The sequence below is a fragment of the Diaphorina citri genome, unplaced genomic scaffold, assembly GCF_000475195.1.
Source record: "Diaphorina citri unplaced genomic scaffold, Diaci psyllid genome assembly version 1.1 scaffold1071, whole genome shotgun sequence".
In the NCBI taxonomy this organism is placed as follows: Eukaryota; Metazoa; Arthropoda; class Insecta; order Hemiptera; family Psyllidae; genus Diaphorina; species Diaphorina citri.
The window spans coordinates 42,938-53,979 of NW_007378500.1; the positions used below are offsets into that span (position 1 = coordinate 42,938).

An 11,042-nucleotide genomic window follows, 5' to 3' on the forward strand; every position below is an offset into this window, starting at 1 on the left:
TGGACACAATTCTTTCCCCAGTGGTTTGATTTGGATGGCCTTTCCCCTAAAGTTATAAATGTTATCAACATAGAATCATAGATCTCCTTCTCCTTTCACCTATAAAACCAAAATATTGAAAATGTCTGTCTGTCCAAATTATTCAGAGAAGAAGAAAGTCTTGATAATCACTATAATGAATATTAATAAAATAGTCTTGATAATGACCCCATCCCCCTTAAATAATAGCCTCGATTTCAGAAGAACTATTTTATCCACGTCACGGGATTGTATACTGTAGTTTCGGGTTCAATATTTTCCTAGTGGAGTACAGAGAAAACACTCATAAATTCATATTTATGAATTCAACATTCATAAAAATCATAAATATGAAACAGAGATTTAGAATTGTCCATAGCCGTCGAGTATTCAGTCGGATTTTGGTCGAAATGTCCTTGATTTTACAATATACAACAAAACATATATAGAATCATTGCAACTACATATTTTGGACCAGGAAGAAATGTGAGTAAACTGAACAAAAAAGAAGTTCACATGACAGTAATCAGCAGGTAAGTGGAACGATTTGCTAGCTATGCAAAGCTCCATCATTCCGAGACAAAAGAATTACGAAAAAAGAAAAAAAAACTACTCTCTGCTTGTTGCTGAACGAAAAAAAAGGCTAAATCAATTTCCCACGGAATTTTTCACGATATACAGGGTTGGCTAAGAAAAACTATACCGGGTAGTGCAAACCAGTGATGACTCCGATTCTCAAACATTGAAGACAAAAGACCATATTGCACAACGAGTTTTCAACTTTTTAATATACCGTAAGTAGCGTGCACAGTGCACACTATGATCATCAGGCACCATCGAAATAACTCAATGGTAGAGTTCTTGCACCCTAAGTTTCATAAACTTGTGGCACCCCATCACTTTTTTTCTCAGTGTAGTTGTACGACAAGACATAGCATGAATTGATCCATGATCCAATATTATTATTTTTTTTTTTTTTTTTTTTTTTACTTTTTTTGACGGATACATCCATTATACATTGAAAAAAAAAAAAATAAAAACACATAAAAAAATCTTAAACATACTTAATTTTATATATTTTATATAATTTTATATAAACAAACAATATAAAGTTGTATGCAGCTCTTTTGAGACTGGTTAGGAATGCTGTTCGCACGAGTACCCCAAGAGAGTACCTATTAGAGTAGGAACTAGGAAACTAAAGAAGCGGTTCTCTGAAAATGCTTTTCTCCTGAATAAGCATCCAAGACTTTGTAAAGCCAACTTAGATGATCACCATATCATAATTTATTATATTAAATACACTAAAAGCAAGCAGACATGAAATGACCAAGCACCATTGATAATACATAATAATATTGATATACATACTTCCATGCCAGATGTTGACATGACATAGGAATTCATAATGAGAACCAGTTCACACGACCTCACTCAACACTCTGGCACGCAACTTATGATGAATAATACCAAGTTCATGTTCATCTCCTAATCAGGCGATTAATGAACTTTAATAGAAACTTGCACTTGATAATTTCTTAATGCATATTCAAAAAATCTGGTGTGAACATCACACGACTTTCCTTATCCTAGTCCAACCATAGGCAAAGTACAGATGAAATCCGCTAAAAAGTTTCCATTATGACGCCAACAGTTTCGCCGACCTTAACCAAAAGTTTCGTGTTGCATACTTGTCTCATTCTTGGACTACGTACATACCAAATTTCAAGTCTCTAGTTCTTAAGGTGAGTCCACTGTTTACACATAGTCGAGCGGCCGTCGATCGATCATCGATCAATGTCGATCGACGGGCGTCGACTATGTTTGGACACCTTTACGGTTCTCTAGATACTTTGTTTTCAGACACACGGATCAATGGCTGAAACTTGGGATATAGGCTCTGTCTGGGACCTCAAAACCTGTTTGGGCACTTAAAGCTGACCATCGAACATTTTTCGAAACCATTAATTTCTTTCCTTGTTATAGGATAAGGAAAGTAAAAAGGTGGAATCATATGCAACCAAGATAGGGAAGAATCATGAAACCGCCCTTGACAAAGCTCAGCTGAGGAGGCATAAGAGTATAAATGCAGAGCATTTCATCCAACATTTATCATTACCAGTATCAGTCATTTGAAGTGAGGATACCAAAATCCATAGACCACATACAACCACCATGCAGTTCTTTGTAAGTTCACCATGCAGTTCTTTTTCTTTGTTAATTCAATCAAGTGCAGTGCTTTTTGTGTTCAACAATAATTTAAAGATTTCAGAAAGACTAATCCATCTTAAAGTCATACCTTCTATACACAAGTTCTTCAGTTTTTTATTACTTAATTTAATCAAGTTCAGTACTTTTGTTTAAGAACAATAACCTAAAGTTGTGTCCACACATAGTAGACGGATCGATATCGATGGACGAAGTGAATCTATGTTGTCGAGGCAGTGTGGACGGTTTCAGTCGACATCGTTCGACGGCCTATGTGTGAACACAGCTATAGAGGAAACTGTTACAGTAGTCCCTCAAATAACTTATCATATATCAGTCTAGTTTACAGCTGTCCTTTGCTTTTGTTAACCTATTAAACCTTTTCCATCAAATAATGCGTTGAGTTTAAGTCTACAGAGTTTAATATTTACCTAGATTACTTACAGCAGTTACAGCTTACACATAGATTACTAACCAAACAAATCTGCAAATGGTCATTGATTTGTTTTTGCAATAAGTTTTAAATCAAGAGGGAAATGATAATATTTATATGAAAGGGAAATGATTGTTACCATGTGTCTTGTCAAAATGTCCTTAAAAGTTATCCAACTTTTTAATATTTGTATCAAGTTCTAAATGTTGTGTTTCTTGTTACAGGTAGCTTTCGTCGCCACCCTGGCCTGTGCCTTCGCTTCCCCTAGCGGCTACGGTTATGCCCCATATGGCGGCGGTTACTATGGTGGCCATGGCGGTTATTATGGCGGCTCTTACGGCTACTCCTACGCTCCCGTAGAGTACGTCAAAGCCGCTCCAGTAGTGATCAAAGCTTACGATCCACCAGCACCAATTGTCGTCAAGTCCAACGGATTCTTAGCCGACACTCCAGATGTTGCCCAAGCCAAGGCCGCTCACTTGACCGCCAAGGCTGAAGTCGCTGCTAAGGATGCCGCCGAGGCCGCCTACGCCTACAAAGCCTATGCTTACGCTGCTCCAGCCAAAATTGTCGCCCCAGCTGCCTATGTTGCTCCAGCCAAAATTGTCGAACCCGTGGTCTATGCTGCCCCAGCCAAAGTTGTCGAGCCAGTAGTCGTTCCTGCCCCAGCCAAATATGTAGCCCCATACTCTTATGGATACGCTGCCCCATACTATGGATATGGCGCCCCATACGGCAAATATTACGATGGAGCTTACGCCCCATACGCCTACGGTGCTTCAAAGTACTACGGCTCTCACCCTTAAGATCTCCTCAGCAACCACCACATGTGACATTGCTGTCGAAAGAATCCAAAGAATCTCATGAGTACAAAACAGTGCAATGCAATTTCTTTAGATAGTGCATTGTACAAACCAAAAATTACATTTAATAACTGCCTAGTCTCTTCTCTTCTTCTATTTCAATTCAAACAAAATAAACCCTATAAATTGAATTATTTCGATAAAATATGTCTTTTGTTCCTTTGTTTATCTTTTAGCTAGCAATATTTCTATTACTCCCACTATAAATTTGTTAGGTTGATCGTAGGTGAGTTGCACTTTCATGAAAACAAAGAGTGTATGACATTTATGGTATCGTTCTACATAGATATCATACAACTGAGAACCTGATGGAAAATGAAAATCCGACCGAAAAAGGTAATGTGGCATAAAGCCTGATCAGCTCATAATTATGACATTTATGACTAATACTTGAAAGTATTTGTCTTTATATGACGGAGTTATTGCATTCACCAGATGCCGTAATGGTCTAGATACGCACCAGCTCCTGTGAAAATTTCAGCATCCAGTATTAGTCTCACGCACAAAAATTCCTAGTTGCGAGGCGAGGTTGCGACTTACCGAGCATTCCTGCTTCAAAATTCTCGGTAAAAAAAAAGATTGGTATTATTAGACATTCTAGCTTCCTCTCATGGCTCAGTTTGAAATCCCAGCCTTTCTGACAATTCTGAGAAGTTCTCCAATAATCACATGGGCACAGATTATTTCCAGCTCCTATTTTCAAAATCTTGTCACAATGAAATTCAAACTTTACGCTCATTTCAGTTGTCTTTGTTGCTCACATTGTAATTCGACACGAAATCCGATTGACAGCAGAGCCTACCAACACCAATGTTGTAACCAAGGCTTCAAGTTCTTCCTTTCATATTACCAGCACGTTACACTTATTTACGAAACCTTTCAGGAAAACAAATTCAAATTCCACTTTGTATCGAATTCCAAATTGGTTTAAAACCGACGAGATTCTTTGAATAATTAAGGAGGTGTGTGGATCAATGGACCTCACGTTGTATAATGTAGATAATTAAAAAAAAGTGCCCTTGACAAAGCTCGAATAAGCGAAGGTATAAATATAAAAGTTAAACCACCGGTCTATCACGATTCATTACCAGTATCAGTCACCTGACGTGAGGATACCAGATTCTAAACCACAACAACCCACCATGCATTTCGCCGTAAGTTATAGTTGAATACTTTTTTAAGTTTAAAAAAAAGTTCAAATTATTTTTACTTAACAATTTTATTCAAGTCGTGTACCGTGAAGTGTAATGGTTACTGAAATGTGACTTTGGAAAATGTGTTATCCATTTAACCTATCAGAAGTAATGACTCGGAAATTTAATTCGAAATCTTGAAACTGTTTTTTCTCCAAAAGCCATTCGATAAGTCGTTCGATACTAAAGTCTATAAAAGTGGTGCTATATTGTACTGTTGAAATAAAGGGACTGTCTGTCTTCAGTCCTCACTCGACAGTCTGAATTTCAAGATTAATACTCAAGTTTTAATTTCAAGTTTCGTCAATATTTCCAACAAAGTATTGCTACCTCGTCATTTAATGGAGTTCGTTTGTTAAAAATTAGTGTAAAACATTTTATGTGATTGTTAATAGTTTTATTATCTTGTTTCCAAATCTAAACCTTAATCCCAAAACGGTCTTTGAAAATTTACTATCAAATATTTCATTATTGTCGAATTTTAAATAAATCGAATCCATGTTGAAAAACAAGTCACAAATACAAATAATTAACAATTATTTTCTCATACATTTCCTCCAAATCGGTTGTAAAGTTCAAACATTTTTAAACTTTACCTTAGATTAAACTTTTTTCCTTGTCTGTGATCAATTGATCACATAAAAATTTTATTGTAAAAAATTTGGTGGATTTTGTGAGATTAAAGAATTTCGGTCATTTTTATCGCGTACTAAAATTTTACTGTCGCTCATATTGCCGAGTTTGGCGCCCTAAAGTAGATAACTAAAAATCGCATCACCTACGTAAGCACAAATCGTAAACATCAGAAAACCCACAAGAATAAATCTATCCAACAGAATCACAGAATCCATCAGCAAAATGGAATAAAGTTCCTAATTTAATATCTTCTGTTTTACAGGTCGTTCTCGCCGCCACCCTGGCCTGTGCCTTCGCTTCCCCAAGCGCCTACGCCCCATACGCCTATGGTGCTTACCCAGCATACGCCGGAGCTTACGCTCATGCCCCAGCTGACATCAAGGTTCTGCCCAACGGATTCTTAGCCGACACCCCAGAAGTTGCTCACGCTAAGGCCGCTCACTTGGCTGAGAAGGCTAAGGTTGCTTCCAAGGCTGCCTACGCTCCAGCCCCATACGCTTACGCTGCTCCAGCTTACGCTCCAGTCGCTTACGCTGCCCCAGCTTACGCTCCAGTTGCCTACGCTGCCCCAGCCAAGTATGTTGCCCCATACTCTGCTGCCTACGTAGCCCCATACGCTGCTCCATACGCTGCCCCATACGCCAAGGCTTACGCCGGAGCTTACGCTTACGGACCAGCCCACATCTCCGTCCTGCCCAACGGATACTTGGCTGACACCCCAGAAGTTGCCCACTCCAAGGCTGCCCATGAAGTTGCCAAGGGTTACGTTGCTGCCGCTGCTGCTGCCAACCCAGACTACGAGAGCCACTCTTACAAATACGCCTATGCTCCAGCCCCATACGTCTACGCTGCCCCAAAATACTACGGCTCTCACTACTAAGATCTCCTCAGCAACAACAACATGCTTAATGTGATATTCCTCCCAGAGGAATCCAAAGAATCTCATGGGTACAAACGGGTACAATGCAATTTCTCCTCAAGATAGTGTATTGTACTAGTCGAAACATTCAGGTGTAAAAATGCATGACATCTTTTTTTTCTGCTATCCTCAACTTTCCTTCTTTCTTTTCTCGTTTCATTTTTCTTCCCTTTTCTTTTCTGAAACTACTGTAAAATAAAGTGTATTTATTTTTATATGTAACAAACTGATATACTAGTTTTCCTTATACATATTTTTCTACCCTCAGTTACTCAGTTTATGTAAGAGCATTTAGACGTTTACGTGAAGAGGTACATTATCCATATGGAGAGGGACTCCAAGAGATCGATGGAAATTCAAAAACTATTAATATTATTAGCAATGATAACAAAGAGTAAGACAAAATTAGTGTTTAGGAATTTTGTCCTGAATTATTAAAAAAAAAAAATCTCCTGAGATCAGGTCTGGCCGAAAATTTCGTTGAATATGTCCATGCAAAAGTTTTGAAGTTTTCATAATTAATTTAAAGAAATGTCAATGTAGGGAGTCGAATAATATTATGTATGAGGTTAGGAGATCAATACATTCTGCGAGTGCAAAATTCTGTCGACTCCGAAATTCGAACCTAGGATCTGTCCGGCAAGCATCACAAAACCAATCACGATGTAACTTGATGTAAGGAATTGCCTATTTGTAGAAAATCAACCCCCGGATTTATAATCTCATGTTACAGCCACATATGTTGAATTTGAGAATGTTTGAAGACTGTTCGGGCCTGGTATCCGAACATACTCGTACAGCTCGTACTGGATTCAGTACAAAGGGTTCCAAATTTTCCGAGTCCACCCCCCATTGTAAAAGAGCAAAAATGAAGCCTGAGGGTGACCATGCTCCCTCGCCCCCCCCCAAATGTAGTCCTACATAGGTTTGGTTTTCCAGGAGACTAAGGAGCTACTAGAAGTCACGCGACTACGCTTTCAATCTGCGACGGGCCTTATGGCGAAACAAATAGACAGACAAACTAAAGGTAAGACTCACTTCGTTTTAATTAAGTACCTATTAGTACTTTATTTAGACTGTCACAGCTACGGCAATTAACAACATCGATCGTAACTTTCAACTGACAGTGAACTTGTCATAATATCATGCATCATGTAGATATTGTAGATCAAGTTGAACCCCCTTCATCTTTGCTGAGTATGTAAGACTCCAGACATTCAAGATTAACAACTTGATCTTGTAGATCAGGGGTGGCCAAACCGGGAACCGCAGTTCCCATGGGAACCGCGAGCCCATTTTAAGGGAACCGCAAGCTTATTTTGAGGGAACCAAAAAAAAAAACCGGGAAAAAAATAAAAGTGTAAAATAAATGTACTTTATTGAGTACCAAATGGAGATATTTTGAATATTTCGGTAGGTAGTTACCTACATAGGTATTATTATCCATCGGGATCGGTTTGAAGTGTGGTAAACGCAGCTATACGGGAACCTCGAACACTTTTGAAAGTTAAGAAGGGAACCGCAACAAAAAAAGTCTGGCCACCCCTGTTGTAGATTATTTCATTGAAACTAGCAACATGCATGGCCTAGTGGGTATCACACTAGACTTGCACACCGGAGGTCCCAGGTTCGATTCCCGGGGGGTCGAAGTTTTACGGCTTTGTGCTTGAAATTCAGAGTGCACTCAGCCTCATGAGGACAATTGTATCTTCCGATTGGCTTTAGGTACGAAAGTGCAGTACTGATGGTCAAATGGTTTGTAAATAATTACTTAGACTTAGAGGACACTTTGAACTTTCAGGGGGCCGAAACCATGTAGGGGCTAAAGACCTCAGGTTTTTTTTTTTTTTTTTTTTTTTTTTTTTTTAAATGGAACCCCTAACTTTCAACAAACCATAAGAAAGGACTTGAAAAATACAGTACTTTGATATTTGAGGTCAATTTCATAAACAGGGTCGGAGCTATGAAATTTTAAATATTTAAAGTCGTCATGTTATTTTTACTTTCTATTTCTGATAGGGGAAGCACCAAAAACGACAAAGGCATTCTGAAAGGTGATTTGAGCTTTAAAAAGGTCACTTTCATGATTCAGCTCGAAATTTGGATCAGAAATTGATATATTTAATTTCGGCCCTGACTATCAAAATAGCTTCGACTCCAGAATTTGAAATCTCTCGTTTGGGTTAGCCGTTAAGAGAACGAACCATATCCGTTCAGGATAAAATTCGCCAATGGCGGAAATCGAACCCGCGACCGAGCACTTACAAAGCAGACGCGCTACCCTCCAAGCTCACTAGGCTGGCGAGTTACAAAGAGCTATCTTTGTAACTTTGTCATGTTGACCAGACAATAAATTCGGTGTTAAAGAAAATACGTGGATGTCTATTAACACAAGATGAAAACTAATTGACTCATGAAAATTCGCCAGAGGACAATTTATTAATTTATTGGAATGACCATTGAACTTTGTAAATAAAGAAAAACAATCAATAAAATTTATTGACGAGCTGCAGAGCTGCCCAAAATTTGGGTTGCCAAAATGACACAGCATACCCATACTTCTTAGACAGAATTGTTACATTTAAAATGATTTTTTTTTTTTTTTTTTTTTCAAAGGTTTGACAGAGGGAACTTTAACTGATAACTGCTAGGGTCTTATCGTCCCGAAATCGAAGAGAGAAGGAAGACAGGATAGGAGAAAGCCAGCCGTTCCGAAAACGAACATTATCCCATCAGGATAAAATCCGCCCCGGGCGGGAATCGAACCCGCGGCCTAGCGCTTACAAGGCAGACGCGCTACCAAATTTAAAATGAGATTGATAATTATGAAATATCAGCTAATAAAATTATTAAAATGAGATATCTAATAAATAAAATAATATGGGCATTAATTTTTTGTACTACTTAACGATTTAACGAACTTTAAAGTCTCAAGTAACATACTATGTACCGCAAGTATGAAAAGAAATTGGATAGTATTGAGTCGGACTGACCGAGTCTCAATTGAATTTACATGATTCTAACAAAATAACTCTGGGAGGGGGTGGTTCACCCTTCTATTTTGCGGAGGAAACACGAAACTGCCCTTGACAAAGCTCGGCTAAACTATCGGTATAAATATAAATGTAGATCACCTCATCAAACACAATTCATTACCAGTATCAGTCACCGTACGTGAGGATACCAGAATCTAACACACACCCACAACCAACATGCAATTCTTCGTAAGTTCTGTTCAAATTAACTGTGTTCTTATTTTTATAATTTTCAAAGTGTTAAACTTAAATTTGTCGAAAAAAAAAAATCATTTCGATCGTGAGAATTAAGTGTTTTTTTCGCTGTGTTAGGAGATTTGTGTTCTAAGATTGATAAAAGTTTAACGTGTGATCTGTTACATATTTTTGAAGTTGAAATTTTCATGTGTTGAAATATCCTTCTGCAAAAGTTATTTTTTTTTTTATTATTTTAAAGTTCAAATTTTCGTGTCGTTCAACATTAAAATAGAGCGTTACATATGAACGCTGTGTCTATCTTTTCCTTATTGTTGACGAAAAATTTTCACTGAATATTTTGTTCACAGTACTTTTATCGAGGCAGGTGTATGAAAGGTTTTCTTGAAGTTTTGATGTACACTAAAAAAGTCTGTAAACCATTTTTATCAAACCGAGGATTGATTTTTTCGAAAATTGTAGACTTGCGATATCTCGAAAAGCTTTTTTTGTTCTCATAAGTAGTGGTTAGTGGTGTAGTAGACAATCCTGTATAATTTGAATTTGAAATTATGTAAAGAGCACTAAGTGTACGTTTTATGTCGGACGAAGCTAAATTTGAATTTCATTAAGAACCACCGCCTTCTGTTTTTACCTGAAAACCTATATTCATGAATGTTGTGTTTTGTGTTACAGGTAGCTTTCGTCGCCACCCTGGCCTGTGCCTTCGCTTCCCCAAACGGCTACAGCGGCTATGCCCCTTACTCACACGCTGGCCCAGCTTACGGCTATGGCCCAGCACCAGCAGCCCCCCCAGCTGACATCAAGGTTCTGCCAAGTGGATTCTTAGCCGACACCCCAGAAGTTGCCCACGCTAAGGCCGCCCACTTGTCCGAGAAGGCTAAGGTTGCTTCTAAGCCCGCCTATGCTCCAGCTCCAGCCTACGCCCCAGCCCCAGCTTACGCTCCAGCTGCTTATGCTGCCCCAGCTTATGCTCCAGCTGCCCCAGCTTACGCCCCAGCTGCCTATGCTGCCCCAGCTTATGCCCCAGCTCCAGCTTACGCTCCAGCCCCAGCTTATGCTCCAGCCCCAGCTTACGCTCCAGCTCCAGCCTACGCCCCAGCCCCAGCTGCTTATGCTGCCCCATACGCCAAATCTTACGCTCATGCCCCAGCTGACATCAAGGTCCTCCCAAGTGGATTCTTGGCTGACACCCCAGAAGTTGCCCACGCTAAGGCCGCTCACTTGGCCGAGAAAGCCAAGTCTGCTGCTGCCGCTGCTGCCAGCCCAGACCACGAAAGCTACGCCGAAGCCCCAGCCCCATACGCCTACGCTGCCCCAAAATACTACGGCTCTCACTACTAAGATCTCCTCAGCAACAACAACAACATGCTTAATGTGATATTCCTCCCAGAGGAATCCATGTATTTAATTTCCTTCGTTTGGGATTGAAAATGGCGATTGCTTCCTTCCTGAGGTGCCCGGGGCGAATGGGCCCATATATGAATCCAACTAGGACCGGTCCTGAAACTTCCAATTCAAACGGTTCCAGCAGCCCATAAC

At 39.4% G+C, this 11,042-nt stretch overlaps 2 protein-coding genes across 3 annotated transcripts; both read left to right on the forward strand.

Annotated features, from left to right (window-relative positions):
• The first annotated feature begins 2,056 nt into the window (after positions 1 to 2,056).
• Positions 2,057 to 3,590, forward strand: LOC103514025 (cuticle protein 12.5-like). Of its 2 annotated transcripts, XM_026827086.1 has the most exons (3): positions 2,057 to 2,205; positions 2,884 to 3,207; positions 3,244 to 3,590. In XM_026827086.1, exons 1-3 carry the CDS (start codon positions 2,194 to 2,196, stop codon positions 3,463 to 3,465), a joined length of 558 nt encoding a protein of 185 aa, XP_026682887.1. In that variant the 5' UTR covers positions 2,057 to 2,193; the 3' UTR covers positions 3,466 to 3,590. The 2 variants fall into 2 exon arrangements, with proteins under 2 accessions (XP_026682887.1, XP_008477113.1); XM_008478891.3 differs by having other exon boundaries at positions 2,884 to 3,590.
• Positions 3,591 to 4,535: 945 nt separating this feature from the next.
• On the forward strand, positions 4,536 to 10,890 carry LOC103514032 (pupal cuticle protein-like). The gene is made up of 3 exons (XM_017446052.2): positions 4,536 to 4,676; positions 5,614 to 6,201; positions 10,176 to 10,890. The coding sequence occupies exons 1-3, from the start codon at positions 4,665 to 4,667 to the stop codon at positions 10,842 to 10,844; spliced, it is 1,269 nt and encodes a 422-aa protein (XP_017301541.1). The 5' UTR covers positions 4,536 to 4,664; the 3' UTR covers positions 10,845 to 10,890.
• The last annotated feature ends 152 nt before the right edge of the window (positions 10,891 to 11,042 follow it).

Coding starts and splice junctions, on each gene's coding strand:
- LOC103514032 (XM_017446052.2), top strand. Junction 6,202..10,175: donor CAGCCCCATACGTCTACGCT/GCCCCAAAATAC, acceptor TTTGTGTTACAG/GTAGCTTTCGTCGCCACCCT.